This window comes from Dioszegia hungarica (genome assembly GCF_025882075.1).
Source record: "Dioszegia hungarica strain PDD-24b-2 chromosome Unknown MKK02contig_31, whole genome shotgun sequence".
Lineage (NCBI taxonomy): Eukaryota > Fungi > Basidiomycota > Tremellomycetes > Tremellales > Bulleribasidiaceae > Dioszegia > Dioszegia hungarica.
Genome location: NW_026515780.1, coordinates 147,116 through 170,947, shown reverse-complemented (window position 1 = coordinate 170,947; position 23,832 = coordinate 147,116). Strand labels below are relative to the sequence as shown.

The 23,832-nt window shown below is 56.4% G+C and overlaps 7 protein-coding genes across 7 annotated transcripts; 4 read left to right on the top strand and 3 right to left on the bottom strand.

Moving 5' to 3' along the window:
- Positions 1–181: 181 nt before the first annotated feature.
- On the bottom strand, positions 182–5,483 carry MKK02DRAFT_30679 (uncharacterized protein; the record flags this gene model as incomplete). The annotated part of the gene is made up of 26 exons (XM_053088106.1): positions 182–493; positions 529–876; positions 934–1,059; positions 1,106–1,122; positions 1,167–1,196; positions 1,266–1,298; positions 1,345–1,360; positions 1,415–1,552; positions 1,603–1,659; positions 1,707–1,832; positions 1,876–1,926; positions 1,977–2,057; positions 2,107–2,178; positions 2,236–2,452; positions 2,498–2,725; positions 2,772–2,867; positions 2,913–2,993; positions 3,046–3,134; positions 3,196–3,284; positions 3,333–3,514; positions 3,565–3,752; positions 3,805–4,670; positions 4,750–4,932; positions 4,968–5,061; positions 5,143–5,206; positions 5,266–5,483. 26 exons carry the CDS (start codon positions 5,481–5,483, stop codon positions 182–184), a joined length of 4,002 nt encoding a protein of 1,333 aa, XP_052941921.1.
- Positions 5,484–6,433: 950 nt separating this feature from the next.
- On the bottom strand, positions 6,434–9,312 carry MKK02DRAFT_20944 (WD40-repeat-containing domain protein; the record flags this gene model as incomplete). Its single annotated transcript, XM_053086337.1, has 8 exons — positions 6,434–6,833; positions 6,881–7,020; positions 7,244–7,469; positions 7,681–7,805; positions 8,355–8,554; positions 8,599–8,640; positions 8,713–9,037; positions 9,148–9,312. Coding segments are annotated over 8 exons (1,623 nt in total), but the record flags the coding sequence as incomplete, so codon positions are not given.
- A 1,093-nt stretch (positions 9,313–10,405) lies between these two features.
- MKK02DRAFT_35548 (RmlC-like cupin domain-containing protein) lies at positions 10,406–10,896 on the bottom strand (the record flags this gene model as incomplete). Its single annotated transcript, XM_053089199.1, has 3 exons — positions 10,406–10,551; positions 10,600–10,723; positions 10,768–10,896. The coding sequence occupies 3 exons, from the start codon at positions 10,894–10,896 to the stop codon at positions 10,406–10,408; spliced, it is 399 nt and encodes a 132-aa protein (XP_052941919.1).
- Positions 10,897–11,765: 869 nt separating this feature from the next.
- Positions 11,766–13,581, top strand: MKK02DRAFT_41285 (voltage-dependent anion channel; the record flags this gene model as incomplete). The annotated part of the gene is made up of 12 exons (XM_053091505.1): positions 11,766–11,824; positions 11,999–12,081; positions 12,137–12,333; positions 12,382–12,467; positions 12,502–12,665; positions 12,711–12,786; positions 12,818–13,013; positions 13,061–13,070; positions 13,126–13,211; positions 13,246–13,273; positions 13,321–13,417; positions 13,467–13,581. 12 exons carry the CDS (start codon positions 11,766–11,768, stop codon positions 13,579–13,581), a joined length of 1,197 nt encoding a protein of 398 aa, XP_052941918.1.
- An 860-nt stretch (positions 13,582–14,441) lies between these two features.
- Positions 14,442–16,055, top strand: MKK02DRAFT_20978 (uncharacterized protein; the record flags this gene model as incomplete). The annotated part of the gene is made up of 8 exons (XM_053086343.1): positions 14,442–14,499; positions 14,553–14,696; positions 14,746–15,182; positions 15,216–15,323; positions 15,452–15,509; positions 15,609–15,691; positions 15,737–15,894; positions 15,944–16,055. 8 exons carry the CDS (start codon positions 14,442–14,444, stop codon positions 16,053–16,055), a joined length of 1,158 nt encoding a protein of 385 aa, XP_052941917.1.
- Positions 16,056–16,968: 913 nt separating this feature from the next.
- MKK02DRAFT_30675 (uncharacterized protein) lies at positions 16,969–19,136 on the top strand (the record flags this gene model as incomplete). Its single annotated transcript, XM_053088105.1, has 5 exons — positions 16,969–17,658; positions 17,705–17,809; positions 17,877–18,515; positions 18,580–18,947; positions 19,001–19,136. The coding sequence occupies 5 exons, from the start codon at positions 16,969–16,971 to the stop codon at positions 19,134–19,136; spliced, it is 1,938 nt and encodes a 645-aa protein (XP_052941916.1).
- Positions 19,137–20,820: 1,684 nt separating this feature from the next.
- On the top strand, positions 20,821–23,274 carry MKK02DRAFT_20857 (uncharacterized protein; the record flags this gene model as incomplete). The annotated part of the gene is made up of 12 exons (XM_053086326.1): positions 20,821–20,935; positions 21,015–21,123; positions 21,293–21,337; positions 21,388–21,424; positions 21,514–21,695; positions 21,769–21,976; positions 22,055–22,321; positions 22,375–22,493; positions 22,545–22,584; positions 22,753–22,894; positions 22,942–22,975; positions 23,022–23,274. The coding sequence occupies 12 exons, from the start codon at positions 20,821–20,823 to the stop codon at positions 23,272–23,274; spliced, it is 1,551 nt and encodes a 516-aa protein (XP_052941915.1).
- Between the last annotated feature and the right edge of the window lie 558 nt (positions 23,275–23,832).

Here is a 23,832-nt window from a genome sequence, read left to right as displayed (position 1 = left end):
AATGTGGAGTCGGACGTTCGTATGTACAACTGATGCATGATATATACAGAGACATGATAGCTAGCTCCTCCCTCCTACACATTTCTTCCAGCACATGATAACGCCCAGCACATGAAATGACTACTCGCACTCCCTCTATGTACACTTGCCGTACAACCTTCATTACTCTGCGCCCCAATGCTCAATCCTCCTCCAGCTCGTCCTCCTCCTGGACTTTCGCCGGCTTGCGTCCGCGATCGGGCCGAGTCTTTGACGGGTTTTGGGTGACGGGCGGGAGCGGATACGATGCCGGCGGTAGCTGCGAGAAGGAGGGCGTCCGAGAGGTGGCCCGAGTCTGGCGGTCGGTTGACGCGGCCGCAGGTTTGGCATTGTTCTTGGTGGCGGCGGCTTTCGATCCGGACGCTTTGGCGGTCTTCTTGTTGCCCGGGGTCTTCTTGGTGCTGGCTTTGGGAGGGGCGTATACATCATCGTCCTCCGAATCAACACATCGGCGCTGGGCATCAGCTCTGCTCCTGGCAAGAAACATACCTTTCCATTGGCGTTCAGCTTGTTCTTTCCCCCAGTAGAGCGTCCCGCAGTGTCTGCAGCAGCGACCGAAGCGGAGTTGGACGAGCCGGCGATGGGCTGGCTGGGACTGCTGAGGGTTTGGATGGGGTCGCTGTGCTGCGCAATATCTTGAGCGAGCGTCTGTTTCGGCCGCGACGAGGATGAGGCAGTCGTCATCTTGCTCGATCCCTTCGGCTCGTTATCTTGAGTAGGTACGTCGAAGCGGATCTTCTTGGTGACTCGTCCGGAGGCGGCAGTCGAGTCGCTCGTCTTGCTGCTCGAGGTGGATGGCTTCGAAGGACCAGCGGCGGAGGTCTTGTCGGGACTCGCCTGCGGTGTCAGCTCTGAACATTAGCGGATCAGATTGGCGCTGGGTGCACAACATACCTGATGGGATGGCGGAGGGGAGGTCAGAGGCGAGCCCGCGCCCGCCTCCTTCTGCTTCTGCAGATCCCGGTTGACCTTCTGGGTGGCTTTGAGGTCCTTCTTGATTCCCTCGACGGTCTTCCTCAGCTAAGTCCGTCAGAAAGGGTCCCTCTCGAATCAGGTGAGGCAATACCTTGGATAGCTCATCATCTGCACCATCAGCTATCAGTCTTCGATATACCAAAAGCGCTTACCCTTGTCTCTGGTGCGTTCAGCATACACCGCTATACCGGTCAGCTTCAGTCTCGCAGCCTTCTGGACGTTACCAGTAGAATGGTCAGCTGATCACTCACCTTCCGACATCTTCAGGGCGATCTGAATAGCTTCTGCAACGAGTCAGCTACAATCCCAACGAGTATGGCGGGCACTCACTGGCCTCGTTCGCAGTCTGTGTAGTCAGCTCCGCTTCAACCCAACGTCTTTCCTGGGCGGACTCGCTCACGAGTTGGTCCATATGATACCTCTCCTCGACATCATCATCGTTCTCCGCTGCCGCCTTGCGCAGCTTGGTATTCTCTTCCTCGAGACCGGCAATCCTGTCTTCCAATTCGGTAGTGGAAGCTTGGACAGCCTGTGTGCTCTGATGATCAGCTCTGGATTCGAAGGACCGGAAGAGTGCCATGCACTTACGCCGGCGATCTCGAGCTGGTCCTTGGCCTCCTGCAGCTCCGACTCCAGTCTCTGCTTCTGCAAGAATCAGCTACCTTGCACCAGCACTTGACGACAGCACTCACAGTAGCAATTAGCCCCTCAATCTCCATCTTGCGCATAGTCTCGCCTTCTTCTGCGCCCATGACGTCCGACTCGAGACTAGCGATGCCCGCATTCAACGTCACAATCTCTTCACGGGACTTAGCAAGCTGATGATCAGCGCCGTACGCATCAAGTGAGAGGACGACATACCTGAGCCCGGAGCTCCCGCTCGACGCCGGCCGAGACAGGCGAGGTGGCTTTCTGCGAGAGTCAGTCGAGTCGCTCAGTAAGAGAAGTTGGGAGTTGCTCACCTGCTGCTTAATCTGCTGCTCCAGCGATGCAAGCTTGTCCTTGAGGCTCTTGATCTCGACTTCGGACTTCCTAGCGCCCGCCTAATGAGTCAGCTTGATACATCTGCCAGGACTGAGGGTTCGGACTGACAATGTGGGTATCGATGGTAGCTCGCATCTTAGTCTCGGTGGCATTCGCAAGATTGAGTTGGTTCTGCATACTCTGCTCAGTCAGCTGACCGTACCTTTGGAGGAGAGGCGGAGATATAAGTATGCTAACCTGCACCTCTCTGCCCATTGTCTGATCGCCACGCTCAAGCGCCTCTACCTTGCTTTTCTCGGCCTTGAGCTCCGCTTCGACCTCCACCACCCTAGTCCGGAGCAGGAACACCTCATCTGCGGCTTCCTGCGAGCTTTGCTCCCGAAGAGCAGCGCCCTCCAGGTCCTTCTCCTGCCTGGCAACGTTGTCCTCCAGTCCGGCGATCTTCTCCGCCGCACTGCCCATCAGCTTGACGATTCGCCTGGACACAAAGTCGACTCACGTGCTGTGCTCCTGGGCAAGCTTGTGCAGAGCTTGCCGCAGATCCTCTGCTTCCTTCTCGTACTCCTCCTTGAGCGTCTGATAATTCTCGATCGCTTCTTCGTTGACCGCCCCATCCTCATCGGCGACCCCAGCGCGCTGCAGGTACTCGATGGCTTTGTCGAGGTTATCTTGTAGGTGATCGGCGTGCGCTTGAAGACTCTCGAGATTGATTTGGAATGCCTCGCATCTGGCTGTCAGTTTGGGAATGCATTAACGGCCGGGAAGGCACTTACTCCTTGGTTTTGGTGTCGAGCTCATGTTTGCTAAGAGTCTTTGCAGCAATCAAAGTCTCGAGCTCCGGCAACTTCTGGTGGTAGTCCGCTCGCATCCTGACTCATCAGCATGGACAACCACGGCGCAAACAAGCAGCTCACTCCTTGATCCTCCGCTCAGTGTCCTGGAGGTCGTCACTCCACTTCTTGCGAGATGACACGTAGTCCTCCTGAATCTTCCGACTGTATCGTTAGCCACGTATACTCCTCGGCCATACTAAATAGAGGAGCTTACACTCTGTCCACTTCTGCCTCGTTCTTGACGCGCTCGAGGTGGAGATCAGACTTGAGAGTGATGGCATCGGCCCGCACTGTCGTAAGCTCCTTTCGATCTCTTCAGCGAAGACGGTAACTCGCGCGTCTTGTTCTCATGCTCAGCCTTTACGAGCTCTTCCGCCGCCTGTCTGGCCAGTGAGGCAGCGTCCTTGGCTCGGCGAGTGGCATCTTCGTGGGCAGCGAGCAGGGATCTATAGGCTGTCCGGTCAGCTACATTCCATATCCAGATCGAGGCGATCGACGTACAGAGTGAATGTTGCTGGTTCTCCTGGTTCTCGTCTTGCGATCCAGAGGGAGTAGGGGGCATGACCGCCTGCATAGCCGAGGTCACCTCCGTATAGCGTGTTTTGAGCTCATCGAACTCCTGCAGTGCAGCAGGCTTGGGTATGGCCAGGAGCGCCTGATGGTCTCGGTCGACCTGCTCCGCTCTGCTCATCAGCTGAGATCTCTCATTGATATGGAGGCAGAAGGTACTCACTTGGCTTTGATGGCCTCAATGGCCCTGGTTGCATTCGCCAGCGACAGGCGCTTACTTTCTCGGATTTCACTCTCCCGCCTCTCTTTCTCTTTGATCTGCTCGCGAGCCTCCTCGACCTCCTGCATAAGCTGTGCGCTCTTCGTCTGCTCCTCCGCCCACTTCCTAGTGATCTCCTCATTCTCCTTCTCCTGCCTTATCAGCTTTGTGTCCGTACCTCCCATTAAGCACGGCCTCACTCACGCTTCTTTTCCATTTCTCCTCGCCCTCAAACAACTTTCGCTCCATCGCCGCCGCGGTCTCGGCGAAAGACGACCGAGGGCGTTGAATCGGAGATGGAGGTCGAAAGGAGGCGACACTCGCCCTGTAGTCGGCAGGAGGAGAATCGGGCCGCCGCGGAGTAGGCAAGGCTGTGGTGGGGTGTTGAGCCTGATTGCTGTAGACGGACGGGCGCCTTTGGTAGGTCGGACGTATGATGGGAAGTGGCTCAGAAGGAGAATCGTTGAACTCTCTGTTTTCGATGTTGTCGAAGAAGTTTGACGTGGGAAGTGGAGTGAGCTGGTCCGGAGGCGCTTCGCGTCGAGCTGGAGTCATCATCGTATTATCGTTCCGAGATTCGGCCATTGGATGAGAAGGATAGTGACCGTTCGACGTGTTTGACCGACTGCGGTTTGGAGTAGACTGCACCTTGCTCGGAGTGGGCGTCTTCGCTCGTGAGCGAGACGCGGCAGCGATGTCGACCGGATCCTCTGCAATATGCTCTCCTGAGGTGGCTACTGAGTGTGACCGCGTCCGATTTGCTGTCTGCCTCGCTGGTGGTAGGGGATTCTGATGATGCGATGAAGCTGGATTGGGGCGGAAGTTCCGTTCCGGGCGGGCGTCGGGGGCGTCTTGGTGGGATGGACCAAAGGGACCAGGATGGAGGTAGGGGGCATGACCATTTCGGGCTTGGTTCGTCCTGGGGAACATTGCGATAGACGGGGCGTTGGAGGAACGTTGTGGATTGTAGGGAGGGACAGGCTTTGAGGCAGGCGGTGCCATTGGCTGACTTGGCTTCCCGGGCGGATAGGAAGGGGCAGTGGGGCGCTTGTAGATGGGTTGGGCACGACCTGAATTTTTAGCTGCAGTTTGCACGTGAGATCAGAAGCAATCAGAGCGTGATCTAGCAGCCCGGGATGAAAGACGTACCTCCAGCACCTAGCTCATAAGGCGTGAACTGGAAATCGCGATCATCCACCTCGGCCTCGGCCTCCTCCTCCGGACTAGTAACTCGAGTCTTCATGCTTAAACGAAAGTGCCCGGTAGGCATGGGAGATGACATGATAGGCGTCAGTATGCTGAATGGGTATCGAAGAGGGAAGGCTGGAAGATCTGTCCGATATCAGCTCACGACCAAGGGAGCTAACCCGCACCAACCCGCATGATGTTGACCGACCTGCTGGGCTCCTCTCCTCTCCATCGACCGTGAAGGTATACAGGCTTATCGCTGGTATGTGAAGACTACTCATCAGCGACTCTCCACTGAGGTGATGGGGAGGAAGGAAGACAGAACGGTTAAAGAGGGGGAGAAGAGACACTGACGCTTGTCTTGAGCGATCTCGCGAAAGCTGGGACCACACTAGAGGTACTCCCCTGGGAGCGTATACTGGTCTGTCAGCTTATTCTGGCATGAGGGTGGTGATAAGGCATAGAGATCAGTAGTACAGAAGTCCACCCTTGTTTGAGGTAGGAGCGAGTGCGCCTGGCCGTGACGACGCGCGAGTCGAACAACGAGTGGGGGGATGAGTGCGAGCCAAGGCTACCCAGAGCCGGGGAAGAGGAAAGGAAGGAAGGAGGATGTGAGAAGTGCTGAAAGATAGGAGGCCGAGAAAGCTGACGAGAACGGAGGCTACCACTGCGCCTGCTCTTTCCGGCAGCTCCATCACTCTTTGGAGTGGGTGAAAGGGGGAGTGAAGAACCAAGGCGGACTAGCGGCGAGGCGAGGACATCCCTGAACATACCACCTCATGTTCGCCACCCCGCCGCACTACAACCTCATCCTTGCCTTCCTCTTCTCACGCAGATCAGGCTGCATGAAAGCACATCACTCACCTTGTTTGGGGTCTCTGATCCTGCTCTGGCGACCCCTGGGCCTAGTGGGAGGTGATGAAGGATGAGTGATAACGCTATATGACAATGTGCCGGGTGGCGAGAGAGTGAAGGGGAAGGAAGATTGAGGAGAAGGTAGAGAGGCAAAGTCAGAAAGAGATCCGAGCACGGACGCATCAAGGAGGCCGACCTCCACCGCATTCCTCAAAGCCGGTGACCACGTGGTCCAAATCTGAAACAGCTTACGTCACCACCTGGATCCAGCGAGCTCGTGTCGACCAGCAGCTGCTGCAGCCTATCGGCCCACTCACGACCTCCATACTGTGGCCCCTCTCTAGGTATGAGCGACCCTTTGGACCAGCATACTGTACCAAGCGAGGGATGGTGCTCCCCTACCCAGCCGGCTGCTGTATACCTGATACCTGTAAGGAAGTCAAAGCCTAGTCCTTGGGATGTGCTCAATCTCGATATGTACGATACCGCGCGAACTCTATTCCGCTCGTTTCTCCAGGTGGAGCGCATAGTACGGCTGTGACATTGTCAGCTGCCCGGACTAGCGCGTCTTTTCCCTTCCTGTGTCTCGCTCGCATGGTCAGTACTGCTCTTGCAGATTTCGGGCTAAGCGTGAGTGAGATACATGGACCTGAGGTCTATTCTAAGTTGAAATATGATTACTAATTGAACAAGCAAGTTTATGTTAAAGCACGATAGTTCCCCGCCCTTCCCCTCCACTACACCACCCGCACCCGGTCGTAGCACCCCTCTACCAACTTGTACTTCGCATCTACACCTCCAGCGTCTTCCCCATGACCTCCCCTGGTCTAAATGTCAACACCTCCAATACCGTCCTCGTCCCCCTCTGCGCGAGAATGACGACCCGGTCATCCCTACACCCTATCCGCCAAACGCTCGTACACGGCTTTGTCAACTCCCGGATGAACATCCCTGTCCTAATATCCCAGAGCTTGACCCGCCCGTCCATCCCGCCCGAAATGACGAACCGGTCGTCGAACTGCAGGCAGGTGACTGAGTTGTCATGCGCGCAGAGTCGATGGAGGCATTCGTATGTCGAGAGGTCAAAGACGATGACACGCCCGTCAGACCCGCCAGTCAAGAGACGGTCGCCTATGAGCTGGATCTGACCGACGAGGGAGGTATGGCCTTGAAGAAGGGCGAGGCAGTCGCTGAAGGTCAGCTGGATGGCAAGCGGAGGGACTGAGACAGGACGTACCCTGTAGCCGCGCTCCAGACGCGGACCGTCGAATCTAATGAGCCGGTGATGATTCGTTCTCCGTCGAAAGCGCAGGAGTAGATCTGGTGATAGTGACCGTGGAGGACGTGGATGCAGTCTCCCGTATCGACGTTCCAGACCTGTTTCGTCAGCTGAAATACCTCGTGTCGTGTCTCCGCCTCCGTCATGGCTTCGGATGGGCGCTCAACACAGTCCACGCTCGATCGACTCGCTATGTTACAAGTCCAGCGCCATTCAGCCCGCCTGAATCCCTCCTAAATATAATACGATCACCATCTCCTCTTACCTGCTCCCTCTCCTACCCAGCCTTGTCCATACCCATACAGCCTGACTTTAACTCACTCTTGCGGTATTATCATAACTCCCCGAAACAGCCATTTGCCCCGCAACCTCCACACACCTCACACTGCCCGTATGCCCGACCAACTGCCTGAGGAGCACCCCTTTGTGGATGTCCCAAACCCGGAGCGACTTGTCCCGCGAGCCGGAGATGGCGATGGGGCGCCGGTCGAGGACCTTGAGGCAGCGGATGGTCGAGTCGTGTCCTGCAAGAGAATGGATGCAATTTCTGCGGGTTAGCTGAGGGACCAAGGGGCATTACTAAAACGAAGTAAAGGTTGCGGGACGAGGGAAAGGGCCCGGAGGTCATTGATACAGGACGAGAAATAATAATGATGGTGGAGGCAGAAGAGGATGGATGTGATGAGCTGCGCCAGCCTTTTGACCCAAAAGGAGGTATCGGCAAGTCAGAGTCGCCGAAAGAAGAAAGCTCGACTTACCCAGTGGCAACATCCCACACCTTGACATGCCGATCGCATCCTCCACTGACGACCAAATGCCGCGACCCCATCCCCTTCTCCGCCCACCCTCTCGCCGAACCACAAACATCCGAGCTCCTCGTCCTCTTCGTGGGATGTACCGTCTTCTCCCTACCTCCCCCTTCCCCTCCAGATCCGCTTCCACCGCTGCTCCCACTTCCGCCGGATCCGCCAGACGGTGGAATTTCTGCCGTTCCGCCCATCCCTGGCGGTCCAGCGACCCACGTCGACCCCTCCTGCATCGTCGCAGCTGACGACGCCGATCTGTACACCCCAAACCCACCGATCGTCGGAGCTGGGCCGACCGCATACCCCGCCGAACTGGGTCCGGCGGACGGAAGAGGCGGTGCGGTCGGATCAAAGCCCATAATTGGGGGCTGATAGGTATACACCGATTCCGCCTGGGGATTCGGGTTGGGCGACTGGGTCGGAGGGGTCTGCCAGGACGTGATCCCTGCACCGGTGCTCGCCCGCCGAGACAGCCCGTCGTCTCGATACCGCGTGCTTGCGCGTCCGCCACCTGCTGTCCGGGAGAAGCTGTGCCCGGTGGCCGGCATAGGCGTCGAGTATCGGCTACTGGATGAGGTAGGGTAGTCATCATCACCCGGTTCCGGCGTGGACGGGGAGACGAGCACCAGCGTCCATACGCCCCGCTCGTGGCCGACAAGAGTACACTTGTACCGCGCAGTAGGGGCGTCAAAGATGTGTATCCTGGAGTTGGCCATCCCGACGATCATGCAGTGGTTGTTGATAGCGAGGGAGGTGACAACGCCATCATCTTCAGAGACAGCGATGAATTGTTTGAGGACTCGCCCGCCCTGCATCCAGTTCCGCTCTGCAAATGAGCTTCACCCCGACAGCGGGCACATGCGGACATACGGGTCTGATATGCGTCCTTGAATTGCGCCTTGAATCCTGGTTCTCGCCGATCCCCACCCTTCAACGCCGGATGAGGCCCTACCGGCATCCCCTGCGGTACATAGTACGTTTGACCACCGGCCGAGCTAGACCCATTGCGATTAGGGTCGGCGCGGAGCAATGGTCCCACCACGGTGCGATTACGATTCTGCCAGCTCGACGGGCCCATCCCGAAAGCTGCCATCGCGGCGGTCGTGCTGCTGGATTCGGTCGCGGCGGACGTGGGGACAAGCGCGGTGATTCGAGATGAGCTGGGCCGGCGGGAGGACGATAATGGCGTAACAATGGGCGTGAAGCTGTGCCAGTCGCACATATCCTTCCAGGTCTGTTCGTCCTGGAGGAGCGAGTACCAATGGTGTGAAACCTGAGCGGCTTGGGTGAGGGTGTGCGCGTCAGTAATCTGAAAGTCAGCAAGAGCTGTAATACACATCCTCAAGCGCAGAAATTCCAGCTTCGTTCATGTACTCCACTCCTGTCCGCGGAAGAGCGAAAGCAGGAAATCGAACTCACGAAGCTCAGGCAATGCAGCGCGAGCTCCCCCGGCAGTTCCCGCAGGAAATCCCGCCTCATCCTTGGCTCGATCCTGCGCGACACGATCAACGCTTCGTCCAGCCGGAGTGACGGTACGAGGAGGCTGAGAAATGTGAAGCGCAGCGACGGCGGTAGAATTTTGAAGTGGTTGATCAGCGTTTGCGGGTCTGCTCGCCAGGAGCGAGGTTGGAAGCGAGAAGAGTGAGAGTTATAGGAGCCGATGTAGAGAAGAGGAAATGATCAGCGCCTACTACTTCCAGGACCACAGGGAAGAGCGTGACCCACCCAAGATAGGAGGTCCTCCGGCTTGAGCTGAGACTCCCCCTTCACCCCACATCCCCCTCAGTCCATCTTCAAGCGCCATTTCAGCACCCAGTCCTCCACTTCCCTCTTCATTACTACTCTCAGCAGCCTGCCCTTCTCCCGCACCCCACAGTACCTGCGCAGAAGAGCTGCCTGGACTAGCTGCGGGAGTCAAAGGGGCTCTCGACTGCTGCAGCATGGCAGACACGCCCGACCCGCTGGCTACTGCGCTAATGCCGACGTCGGAGATCGAGCCGGAGGGCGTGGGCGGAGCGACCGGTAGATGTTGAGAATTGGGGTGCATCGGAGTGGGATGAGCGATAGCGAGCGGCTGAGGGGGATTGCGCTGGCGATTGATGTCTGTCGAGACTGAGGGTGAGAGGAAAGACGAGGAGGAGTATGTCGACCACGAGTCCTGGCTGGTCATGATGATAGCGGTGCGTTTGTGGTGAAGGAGAAGAGGGCGAAGAGGAATGGCTTTCCGCTAGCTGTTCTCGCGGAGATGGCCTACGCAAGCACTCCGGCTTCCGAGCACGCTCAAGCCTTGAGGTTGTTATTGCGCAAAGATCCCCTCCGGCTCTCGAGATGAATAGGTACAACAAGCTACTGAGCCGCCGATGACGCGCCGTTCCTGCGCCCTGTACCTGATCCTCAGAAGCAGCGGAGCAGATTAGGCTTGTGTGTGCGTGTGGGAGGGGAGGGCGGTAGTGAAGGTGAAGGTGAATAGCAATAAGGTACAGTTCATAGATGAGGGCGATGGCGAAAGGAGGGGGACTCGGGCTTGGCTCGGCCGAGCCCACGTGGCTAGGACAGAGCGCCATACCATGAAGGGGTCTGTTGAGCTGCTGCAGTACTGATGAGAGCCATGACCCCGATGAAGTAGTACCAAGAGGACATCAGGCAGCGATAGAGACTTCTGATACGGTGCATACAGCTACTTGGCCCACTTGGGGGCTTCGTCCTTCCCCTCATCTTCCAGCTTATCCCCTTCCTCCTTGGTCTTGTGTACCGATCTTGGGTCGTGCTCCGCTGGTGCATAGACCGTATACAGCGTGAAGGGTGTGGGCCCAGCATTCACAACTGCAAAGTCAGTACATGCTCTTCCGCACCCACTTGAAAGCAACTCACAGTTGTGCTTGACTCCCTGAGGGACGATGACCAGATCCCCAGCCTCAACCACCTTCTCTTCCCCTCCTACCACCGCCTTTGCCTTTCCGGCCGTAAAAAACAGGTGTTGATCCACATGGTGTACCTGTCCATCAGCCCTGTACTTGCATCGCGCAAACAAAAGCTCACTTCTTCCCCGATATCACCTCCAGGAGGCACACTCATCAAGACCAGCTGGCTGCTCTTCCCAGTCCACACCACGCGCCGGAACTCCTGCACCTCGGAGCTCTCCGCTGAGATGTTCTGGATGTGCACCATCTTGTCTGCTGGTGGACGAGATGGTGTTCCGCTGGTCGGTAGAGGAGTCTGCACCGAGTGCGGCTTGGCGGGGCCGGAGGAGGTGTGCGAAGAGTAGCGGATATGAGCGAGGCATGCTGCTCGTGTGGGAGGGGCAGCACGTGAGAGAGCCCGGAGCGAAGTGCGAGTGAGACTGGACATGGCTTGGCTACTTATACTATGCGGGAGTTATAATGAGGTGTAGTCGAGAGAACGAAGGCATCGACCGGCTAGAATCTTGATCTGGCCAGCTACCATCTCTAGCTTAGGCTCGATCATGACGTAGGGCCTCGATCCTTTTACGTTACCCCGTTCCTCGACCTTTGACGATCTTGCATTCGCAGTCTTGCGCGCCCTATGTACAGCTCAGATTTCACGGAGCCTCATGCATCATGGATGGGGTCCTCAGATCTGGTCTCTGCTGGACGTGCTGTACGGGTGACTCAATATCGTGAGCCGTGATTTGCAATGGTAAGTCCAGATGGCATCCCCATGGCACCGCAAAGCCCGACGCTGTCAGAAGTGACGCAGCATATTCACTGTTTCAGACCGCTTTCGACTCCCTCAGCCTTCACTGCGATGTCTCATGACAGCGAGCGCCGTACCAATATTGTTCTGCGACGTTGACCTCGTCCGTGGCAAATCCGAAGCCCAGATCCGGCTCCGATAAGATACGGTACCCCGCATCCGCAAGCGGCACACGATGCGGGGTAATGACGGCATGTGTTTACGCCTTCCCGCGCCCTCCCAAGCTTTTCGGCCAGTGACGACGACGTCGTGCGCATCGCTGTTGTAGCATGGACAGGTCGTGACAGGTATCGGCTTGTTGAACATCTACCTGAGAGACCATAATGGGCAACATCGAGCGGGTCAAAAAAATCGAGTGGGCAAAGAATTGGGGATGGCAGATGTGAGTCTGACCTGCCTTCAGCGACAGTACCTGTCAGGCGCGTCCCAAGCCCCGCGCATTCTCGGTCTCCCTCCGATCGTGTTATTACTAAGCGGGAAGGGAGTGGACTTGGGTCAAGCCTGAGTACCTGTGCCTCTGTCTGCCGGAAAGGGATGCGGAGTTGATGAATTACAGGTTCAACGTGAATCTGGCGTGTGGAGCAATGTCGGTAGTGATCAGCACGATACCATATCCTTTTAGAGGCCAACACGCCATAGGTACGCGTCTTCCACTCTTCCCCTGACGCAAGACGACCAAGGGCTGATCCACCAGGATGTATCTTTTACATTGCCAACATCGTCATCTACCTCTTTAACATCGCTATGACCTCTCGAAGAATACACCGCTGGCCCCGGATCTTCAAGAACAGCTTCTATGATCAGAAAGAGGCGGTCTGGTTCCCGGTCACGGGAGTGGCTATGGCTACGCTCATCATCGGGACTTTGATCTACGGTGGGCCATATACAGGTGTAAGTCTCATGATCGGCATCGGAACGAGCGAGAGCTAAAGTCGATAGCCGTGGCTTGCACTGGCGTGCGAGATCTGGTTTTGGATCTACTGCTTTCTCGCCGCATGTATCGGGTTGATCATGCAGAATACACTGTAAGTTCAGCGCTGGGCGGCTGCTAACTGTAAGACGCACTATAGCTCGACCTCTCGCCGAGATAGGTCCCCCAGACGCATTGGAGGTGTATCCCCTGATGTTCATTGGAGTCATTGGAAGTACGCTCGTCTCTGAGCTGGTCGAGCTGCACGTCACCCGAGCTCTAACAGTTGCGGTCTTCGCATACTGCTTTGCTGGTGCGTCCCTTCCGGGAGTGGTTGGGATGATTAGCTGATGCTTAGGTCTTGGCTTCTTCGTTGGCCTCCTCAAGCTCTCGGTGTGGATGCACAAAGACATGACGACCGCAAAAGCATCTCCGTGAGTCTGTTTGAGGATTAGCTGACAATAGCGATATCATCCCTTCCTACCTCATCTCGGTCGGCGTGCCGGGTTTCCCCAGTCTAGTACTTGTCAATCTCGCCCAGACCATTCAGTCCATCGCGGAGGAGACTGACTTTTTATCGGGGTTACCAGGGAATACGTCGGTCAGCGAGTCGGCGAGGGTCATTGCGACTGTCTCGGTCTTGTTGAGCTTCTTGTTACTGGTAAGCCTTCTCTGAAGTGATAGGTGGGATATCATGCTGATATCCAGGGAATGGCAGGTAAGTCGGTAATGCGAGGAGGCCCGCTCGCTTGGAGGTCAAAGCTCACACTCAGCGTGGATGCTGCTCGTTTTCGTAGGATGGGCTGTATTGAGCTTGTGGACAGAACCCAAGAAACCGCTGTCGGAGAGGTGGAAATTCGTAAGTCTCCCGCATAGGTCAAGCTCATCAGCAGACTTGGTGGTCTTGGACGTTCCCTCTGAGTAAGTCACACATCCTTCCAGACACGCGGTCAAAATTGACATTGTAGCCGGCGTGGTCGTGACTTTTGGCAGACTCGCGACCTTTGTCCCCTCGAAGGCTTTTGGCATCCTCAACATCATCTTTGTTATCGCCATGGCTTGCGTGTGAGCCGTTTCATTATCCGCTTCTGGCCGCACGTTGGCTGACCATCAGGTTCTGTTTGAATTTAGTAGGGACGGCAAGGATGATCTGGCGAGGAGAGTTACCAGGATCATCAATCGAGTTCGACGAGCAGTGGTTGAAGCGGGAGCAAGCTGGACGAGCTTGACACAGCTACGGTAAGGGTTAATGTGTTTAGTAGTGATTCATAATGTAGCCATACTTCGGGAAAATGGGAATGGAGCCGTTGATTTCGCATCCCCATCAGCTTCTTGACAAAGGAGAAAGGACGACTCTCTAGGCCTTATGAGACACCAGTACATGTAGTACTCCAGTATCCCCCCAGAGTATCGATATGGACAACAAGATATGACCTTAGAGGTCAGCTCGCGCACGCGTGGTTTCCCTTCCTCCCTCGCCACGGTCATTCACCACATATCCTCTTCACCATACCCCTCAGTCTCGCCTTACTATCCTCATCCCCTCCCTGTATCCCCTCCTCAGCCGAAGCTGAGAGTGGGACAGCTACTACTTCCTCCTCTGCGGCTGCAGAAGAGGGTTGGGGTGGGTGGACTGGTTTACCAGAAACTTGATTACATCGTTGGGGTCGCTCTCTTCATTCGGGTCTCGTAAAGGAGGAAGTAGCACTCACATTCTTCTCAGTACAGAGCGTTTCGCATCGCGTAGCTACTGTACGGCCGTGTCGTGACGTTGAAGCATGAGGTGGTATGGTGTGATGAGAAGAAGGTTGAGCTTCGCCTTAAGCTTGAGCTTGAGGGAGCTGCAGGCGGGTAGGCGAGGTAAGCGAGCGGTGATGTCCGTTATCCGGAATTTCCGGTTCCGGTATCTACCGGATTGGGTGCCGGCTTTCTGACGTCACCCGATCCGGCCTCCCCGCTGTTGCTCTTTCCACTTTGCCCTTCCCGTCTCTCATATCGTCCCTCTCGCAGCTTTTGAGCGTTCCTTGTTGTACCATATCTCATCCCTCATCCCCGCAGCGAGCACTACAGCAGCTCGCACTCGCCCAGCATGCCATTCCTGTACAACATACACACGCCGTCCAAGACTTTTGCGATCCAGCACAAGGGTGAGCTCTTATCTTGCTGACGCGCGCTGTGGTCAGGGCTAACCTGTCTGTAGAGGATGAAAAGCATGCGGGCCTCATCTCGCGGATAGCGTCTAAAGCTGGCTTGAGCCGCAAGGAGGCTACATCGCTACAGGAGGGGAAGGAGGGCTCGGGTTTGGTGTATGAGTACGAAGGGTCGAGATGGAGTCTCGAGGATGGTATGTCCACGATTTTGGCGTAAGGCTAAAGGGATGTCCTGACAGATAGATGATGATCTGGAGATCTTCCTCTCCCGCAATCCTCCCTCTTCCACCTCATCAGCGACATTCCACCTCAACCCTCCGCATGCCCACGCCCACTTCTCCGAGCCCGCCTCGCCGGCTAAGAGCAAGTCCACGGCCGCTTCGGCGCTCAAGGACAAGACCAAGTCGCCCGTCAAGGCCAAGAAGGCCTCTAATGGCGATGCGCCCAAGAGCAACGGCAACGGGACCTCGAACGGCGATGGCAAAGATCAGGACAACTCTGGCGTCAAGATGAAGGACTATGCCAGCGGGAATGTCAAGCCCGCCGGGACGAGCGGAAGGGAGCTTGGAAATGTTGCCGCACCGACCAAGAAGCCCACTGGTATCGGAGGGCCAGGACGTTCAGATCGTCAGGCCAGTGCCGGGGGGCACCACTTCCCTCAGGCAAGCCATAGCGGGAATGTCTTGGGCGGGGGCGATAAGGAGGAGGGCAAGAAGGCTCACTTCGCCCCGAGTGTGAGGAGCGCCAAGAGTCACAGGAGCAAGTGGGGGGATGATGATGCGGAGCCGTTGTGGGAGACAAAGAAGAGGGAGTGGCTGGAGGTGAGTTGTCTTTTGTAATCGATCTGTGTATAATTACTGCGGCAGGAGCAGGGGGCCAGGGCGCGCGGTCGAAAAGCAGGGTGACACGACTAGCGGGAGTTAGTGCAAAGATCGCAGCTGACATTCAGTTCCAAAACAATGTTGGAGTGCGCACCGTACTTGGCTCGGTGGGCGGTGCGAAGAACGGTAAGCTATCACCTTGCACTGCTCCCATACTCCATCCATTCGCCTCTCCCTTTCTTGTCTACCGACGCCTGCAATGGAGGACAGTCACTGATCATCCAGTTCGCATGCTGCTCAAGCCTGGACACCGCGGCGTTTACATCTCCCGCCCCTTCGCTATCAAGCACAATCTCGTCCCCAAGCAGGTAAGTCCTCACCTGGATTCGAGAGAAGCAGTAATTGACCCTTAGTTCGCTATGGGCACTGCTGGATACACCGGTTTGAAGTCTATTGGACTCGTCGCTATCACCGTCGCCGGCAAGACACAGAAGCACCAGGCTATGATCAGCGAGGAAGAGCACTTTGATGTCGTGCTCGGTAGATCTTGGGTCGAGAAGATGAACATTAAGTGAGTATCGAGTATCTGATTTCTCATAAGATGCGAGCTGACATTCCAGGGTGGACCCGATCGACCAGACCATCCTCACATACATGGACAATGGCGAAACCATCCCTTGCGATATCGTCGTGCTCAAGGATGACGCCGGAAACGTTATCACCGTTACCTAAAGGACAATCTCTTGAATTGATACGGCGGAAGGGAAATAGGGATGGATGATAGAATGGGGTAGCTAATCATAATCAAGGCCATCATGGGCTGATATAGTATCCAGCTTGTCGGAATAATATACTTGGGGAATCGAAGATATACCCTGCGTCGGATATGCGATACCTGTTCTGTTCTCGAACTGACCGGTTTTGCCGCTCACGCATACTGACAAGCTGCTTTGCGCTTAGACCCTCACTCGTCGGACTTGCTGTTGTTGACGCAGTGGCTTTACTCTCCACAGTACACTTGCCACCAACGCTCACAGATTCGGAAATTCTGAAACATTCCAGCTCCGTCTGAGACAACCAACCATTCATCAACAACAACACATCTCCGCCGGCCATTCGGCATGTCGAGGCGCGTCACCTCGCCTTCGTCCGAGACATGGGTCCCGCGGTGGTCGATCCGAATGAGGCGGGCCGGACGGGGCTGGTCGCAACCAAGGGGCTGCCAAACACAGGTTGCACACTACAGTGAGTCTGTTTACTCTTCATCGTATATTACCAGCTAACACCATTGCAGTATCTTTCCTCTTTCTCTTATCCCTTCTTCACCTTGTCCGTTTCGTCTTCTTCTTACCCTCGTACTTTCTACCTTCTCCTGCAGTACTCGATTGGGTACTAGCACCTTGTTCACCTTCCGCTTGATTGCGATCTTCACCCTTCACTTTGCCCTTGTTCAACACCCTTCACTTCTGCTTTGCACATTACCTTCCTTCATCCCTTAACCACCACACTTCACTCAACGCAACTTTCGACTTCGCTCATCTACTTTTACACCGACATCCGCAACCAAAGACAAAGCTCGAGCTACATCCTCGCTCGACAGCTCCACCTACCTCTTTAAAACAGCACAACCAGTCCTTGAGCCAACATGCGCGCTACGTCAGGCGCCATCACCGCGCTCATCGCGCTCCTCCCTCTCCTCAATGCCGCTCCGCTCCCTTTCCGCCGCTCGCCCCTTCTCGGCGGCTCTGGCGGAGACGGCCTCGGTCTCGGACTCGGCCTGGGAAGCTCGAACGGCCCACTCGATGCGCTCGACTCTGCTCCAGTCGGGTTAGCGCATATCGTCCCCCTCGGCGATGGTGGTGCGCCCCTCGGCGGGCTTCCGCTCGGCGGGGGCGGTAACGGCGGAGCTCTTGGCATCATTCCTGTCGGCGGCGACGAGGGATCTCCCCTCAGCGGCCTCCCTCTCGGCGGCAACGAAGGCGATGACGGTCTCTTCGGCGGTCTCCCCTCGAAACTCCTCGGCCGCCCTACCTCCCCCGGAACCGGCTCGGGCCTTCTAGATGGCCTTCTCTCACCTCTCACCGACCTCCTCGACCCAGCCACCGACTCCCTCGGAGACGTACTCGATCTCGGAAACCCCACCAAGCTCGTCTGTGCCGACGTCGGCTCGCTACTTCTTGGCGATCTGGTCGAAGTGGGCGTCTGCGCGTGCCTCGGTCTTGGGGACGATGGGAGGGGGATGTGGGTCGGTAAGGGCCGCGGTGGGCCATTGGAGGGATTGGGCAGAGGCGTGGGCCTGGCCGCTGGCGTCAACCTGGATCTTGTGCGCGACAAAGTGAGCTGTGCTCTGCTACCAGAAGAAGACCAAGCTGATGTTCCAGATTCGCCAGTCTGGGCAAGAGAACCTCTACCCGGCTCACACTCTTCCTCAATGCGACGGTCAAGGCGGATACTACTGTCCGGTGGCATACCAGAGGCCTGATGGGGTAAGTCGCTCTCACTCGTCTCAGACGTCCCCCAGCATGATCCGCATGGGACTAAGCTGATCAGTAGTTCTGTGGCCCGGCCGACGAGCCCACCCCAATCCCCATCCCCGTACCGGCTGCTCCCGCTGAGCCCACCTCCACCAGCGAGACGCCCGCTCCCGAGCCTACCCCTACTCCTGAGCCTGAACCAGCTCCCGCTCCCGAGCCCACCCCGGAGCCCGAGCTGGAACCTACCCCTGAGCCCACTCCCGAGCCGGAAGTCCAGGAGCCCGCGCCCGAGCCCACTCCCGAGCCGGTCGTCGAGGAGCCCACTCCTACTCCTGCACCCGAGGTGATCGAGTCTGAGCCTGCACCCGAGCCCTCACCCACCGTTGAAGCTCCTGCCCCCAGCGACCAGGTCGTCGATGCCCAATCGGTCCCTGCTCCCGAGGAGGACGAGGAGTTCGGTATCTACTCAGGAGTCAACCGCGCCGCCAAGCTCCACCCCTACGACCCCGAGGCCGCTCCTGAGCCCACGCCCGCACCGGAGGAGCAGCAGGTAGAGGCGCAAGCGGTCGCTCCGGCTCCGACGGCGACCGAGACCGAGACGGTGGTGGAGACTGCTACTCAGACCGAGACACAGATGGCTACGGCGACCGAGTGGCAGACGGTGGTGGAGACGCAGTCGGCGGAGAGGTCACACACGATGACTGTCATCACCATTCCAGTAAGTCTCCCCTTCTGCTTCGGCTTCGTTCACTTCTCCGCACTGGGTCAGAGCTGATTATCAGGTCGATGTGGTCACTGTCACTATTACCAACACCGTCACTTCCACCGCGCCCGCGCTTGCCACCCAGACCATCACCTCCACCGAGACAGTGCACGACTGCGCCGCGCCCGCACCTACCGCTTTCGCAATAGCCGCCGCGCCCAGCTCGAGCATTGAACCTACGCCTACACCTACCCCAACACCAAGCGCCGAACCATCCGCATCGACTGTCGCTCCTCCTACCTCCACTACCGCCCCCGAACCCGAGCCACAGCCGCAGCCTGAGCCGATTTACGTCCCTACCTGCCCGGAGGGACAGGAGTTCAAGGATACTGTGTGCTGCAGGGTGGACATGTTTGAGGAGAATGGAGAGTGCAAGTGCCTGCCTGGGTGAGTCTTCTCTCCTGCCCCTTCTTCTGATCGCGAGCCAAGCTGACGTCCAGTCTCTCCAACAACCTCTCCCTCGGTATCTGCCTCGACCTCAGCCTGTGTCTCGGACAAGTTCTGAACGGGGAATGCCTCGTCGACAACATCGGCCTGGACGTATCTCTCCCCCTCGGCTTGGGTCGGATCCTGTAATCTCGCGACGTGGTGTGTATAGACGAAGATAGAGTGGATTGATTTCGTTTGGATAGATGGCAACTTGTAGGATCTGGGTCTGGTTAACGGTAGATAGAGAAATGGACAATGGTTGTGCTTATACCGACGACGTGTTTGCTGCAATGACTCCATATTCATAGGAACCATCGTCCTCTCCGCCAACCCTGGGTGTGATTTCCCTCTGACATGAATGGGCCAGAGCATCAGCCAAGTCAAGGGGATGATGAATCTTCTCAAGCAATGCGGTACAGGGAAGATGAAAGGGAATCATCGCGGTACATGCTAGAAATCCTCGCGCCTTCTTGCGCCCCCTTGAAGCATGGGCCGCGCCGCCACCAGCTCCTTAGTCCTCAATAGCACATTCTAGCGTCAGGCTGTGGTGGAGCGTACACTCAAAAGAAGCTTCTCGCTTACTCCCGCGTCATGATGTCACCTGTATCACGCCATTTACCCCCTGGTTCCCCTTGGTGGAATGACAAAGGAGCGCTGGAGTGGAGGGTGCTGGAAGGTGGAGCGAGGGGGTCTTGGTCAGCTTGTGAGGGATATATAAGGGGGTCAATCGGAGGGTCTATTCTTCTTTCGTATCTCGTCTTTCATTCAGTATCTTTATACTCAGACTTTCACTCATACTCATTCAACTTCACTTCCACGCACTACCATGTCTACCCCAGCCGACCAGACTCCAGGCGCGCAACCCGCGAGCCCGCAAGTCCCCGCAGCGTCGTGAGTGTTCTCCATCTCGTTGCTCGTCGGCTCGAGAGACATGAACTGATGAATGCAGTGCGCAGGTGACTACTCCGGCCGAGCCCCAGGCGAATGCGACTGATCAGAACGCCCACGCGCAGTCTGGCAGCTGTAAGTATCGATTATGCCGCTCGCCGATATTCTCAGACGCTGACGCATATCAGGTGGCACCAGCAAGCCTGCAGGCGGTTGCTGCGGAGGTAGCAAGTGCGACTAGACCTCCGACTCATCTGGGATATACAGTCCCATCCTGCGGGGAAGTGAACCAGGTCTCGTTAGTGATGAGTGGCGAGCAGATCAAGCCGAGAAGAGTGGAGAGTCGATAGACCTGATGAGATGCAATGATTCAGCACGAAACGAAGTCTGGTTCGCGCTTCGCTATCCGGATCCGATGCAAAGTCAGACTCTTGGGCCTATTGTGAAGGACATTGCAGACCATTAGTCAAGTTTATCCAGTCAGCGACCGTGCGAGATCGGCGAGAAGTCATAGGATCAGTTATGCTGCCCCATATTGTGGTCACAGGAGCTCCAGGCGAATGAGGGCCATGTCGCACGAGTCAGCGCCCCGTGAAATTCGAGGCCTGAAGCCAGAGTGCCCCGCGGTCTCGGCGGCCTTGTCGGTCAGCACAGCGTGATTTCCGACTTTCTTAGGATCCGCTGCTGCTGGGGCCTCACACAAAGAGCTGACAAGGCTGATCGGGGCCGAGGGATTGCGAAGCATACCTGCGATGGGAAGGTATGGAACGATGATCAAGGTAGGGTCGATGAAACGCCAACGACGTCATCTTTGTTTTCGATCTCGATTTCGTCAGCGCGATAACCATTTTGTGTTTTGACCATCTACCTCACTCTCCTCTGCGAGTCTTACAGCTCACGACCACCTCGAAGCCTCTCCCATACTACCCAAATATCATCGACAATGCCCAAGTTACACGAGAAGAAGCGCGTGCTCGTCGTCGGAGCAGGAGCTGCCGGTATGGCTTGCGCCGACAACCTGGCAAAGCACCCAGACAGGTTTGAGGTCACATTGATCGGTGAGTGGCGGACTTCACCTTGAGCCGGGCCATTCTGTCTATGATGAGCTCTATATAATGGACACTACTGACTGAGCAGATGCTCAAGGTTACTCTGGCGGTCAGGCGTTCTCAATCGATATCGATGAGGAGCGACACGGTTCCAAGTGGATGAACCAGGGTGTCCAGGGAGGCAGTTACATCTATCAGTGAGTATCCGCCACCCGTCGGGTCGCAGCAACGAGTAGAGAGTTCAGCAGAGAGAAGGAGGGGAGGACGTGCTTGAAATTACCTGAGATCGAACCCTCCCGATCCGGATCACCTATATCTCTCTCGATTTGGCATTAAGATACAGCGAGCTGGCGAGCTGACGATCAGACATACGTTCCGAGCCTATGAGAAGCAGGGCTACGAAGCTAAGCCGTACGTGCTTCCGCTATTCCTTCTGCCCGACATGTATGCTGACCATGCAGAGTTGAGCTCCAAGTATCGTTCGGCAAGGGCGACAATGTACGTTTTTCCACTGCTGTTCCTGCCGCTAGTCATATCATATACTTCGACAACGCTCCGCTTTGGCGAGAGCTCCAGCTGACCGACAGTTCTGGACCAATCTCTACCCCACCAACCTCGTCGCCAAGCACCAACAAGACATCAAGCGGTTCAACACTGCCATCAAGTGGATGCGGAAGACGGAGGTCTTGTGGGCGTTGATTCCGATCAAGTACTCGCTAAAGATGTGGGGTCTGAGCGATGACTTCATCATGACTATGATCTATCCCTCGTGAGTACTGTCTCCGTATACCGATTCCCCCGCAGGCCTGGAAATCTCGCCAGGATATCGGGCTGATCGACAGTCTCGCTCTCTTCTTGGGAACAGGCAATGCCACTCCCGATCTGCCCTCGGTCATGATGGAGCGCCTGTACACATCTCCGACCTACGGGATGTGGTACAAGATTGATGAGAAGAGTCTGTCGAGCAATCTCCCGCCCATGGTCGTATTCCCCGAATCTTCCAAGTTCTACGAGAAGTGGCACAAGGACATGGAGAGCAAGGGTGTTACAGTGAGTAATCTTCACTTCATCAACAGCTTCACGTCACACTAAGCTTCTCCATCTTGAGGATCTCGGCTGACGTGCCAGGTGCGCCTCAACACCGAGCTCGTCGAGATCAAGTCTCGCTCACCCACCGTCAAGGTCATGCTCCGGGCCCGTCGCCCCGAGGCTGACCTCCATAACGCCAACTTCGGGGACCAAGATATTCCACCGCAGGAGGAGGAGTTCGACGAGATTGTCCTCGCTGTGCTTGCCGACACATCAAAGCGAGTTCTGGGGAAGCAGGGTGGGATGATGGAGAAGTTCGTATTGGGGAACACAAAGTGGTCTGATGATGTCACCGTCACCCACACCGTAAGTCCCACCCACCTGACAGTGATCTATAACGGGGCGAGGCTAATCAGTAGGACGTTGATTACATCCGAAAGTACTACACAGTAGAGTTCGACCCAAAGGACGCTGTCAGCAACATCGGCGGGAGGGATGACTCGGCGAGGGTCAAGAAGGGCGAGAAGGAGTTTATGCCGTGAGTACCTGACTTGAATTGAGATCATGAGTGCCCACGCTGACATCTGAGGATGTACATGATTAAGCAGACCAAAGACCCTAAGAAGCTGGTATGTTTCCCCATGGCCGCTAGGCTCTCATCTTCCCCTCTCCATGCACTTCAGACCTGCCAGGGTTCTGGCCGCCCTCTTCCCCTTACCCATGTTGCTGCTTTCCTCTTCCCTTCTTCATACCGCTCGCTCTGCCCCTCGCTGTTGCGCATAAGCTGACATTATCAGGAAATGTGCTTTGACTGCTCTGCCTTCCAGTACCAGCTCGACAAGGAGAAGCCGCTTGAGGACCACGTCTTCCAGACAATCTTCCTAAACAACAAGCACACAGACACCTGGGATAAGGATGAGATCAAGAAGGACAAGATCAGTACGTCGCCCTTCGGTACCAATATGAGGCAGAGCTGATGAACGCAGTTCGTGAAGATTGGTGGCACCAGCTTTGTCACTCGTGAGTCTGTCAATATGAGATGTCGGATCAGCCACTGATCATCCAGGTGGACCCACTACGCCTTCGTCGTCCCCCTTATCTGGCTTCTGAACCGCAACTCGAAGCACACCACCTACGCCGGCGCTTGGACCCTCGTCAATGCACACGAGCTCGCCATCATTTCAGGTCATGCCGCAGCGTACAAGCTCGGCGCCGACTACCCGAAGGAGCTGTACGAGAACGAGTTTGCGAGGTTGTGCTTCCGGCTGTACCTCCTCTTGGCGCATGGGAAGATTTTGAGCAAGAAGCAGGTATCGTAGGAGCGCTCGTGGGACTTGTGGACTGCCAGCCGCGGATGGTCGAGGGCTTGAAGGATCTCTGTGTAGCTCTAGTATCGGTGAGGGCGCTGCAGGCGAGGGGTGAAGTCTGCTAGATGTCATATAATGTACTCCAGACATTCCATTCTATGAGCCTGCTGTACTAGAGCCTACCTTACCGGAGCTGGCGTATTGATCAGTGACAGCAGCAGCATCGACTGCACTCGGACTGCTGCCCGACAACGCCCGAAACCTTATCGGGATCTCAATGGAGCAGATCTCAGATCTCTTTCTTATCGCCTGCCGTAATGCATTCGACTAACTCTTCATTTCATTGGGCGGACCTGCGTTGGTCACCTGCACCCTCTCATCTTGCGCCAATGAACTCCGCTTGAGCACGCGCTAGTGTTGAACAGACCCGGCGGGGCGCCCAGCCACTCCGGGGGAGATCTGCGCAGATTGGCCAACTCACCGCAGTCTCACCGATATCCCCGTTCTCCTCTAGGCTGATAAGGTGCGCGGTGAGAGATAAGGCCAACGTGATAGGCATTAGGCGGCAGT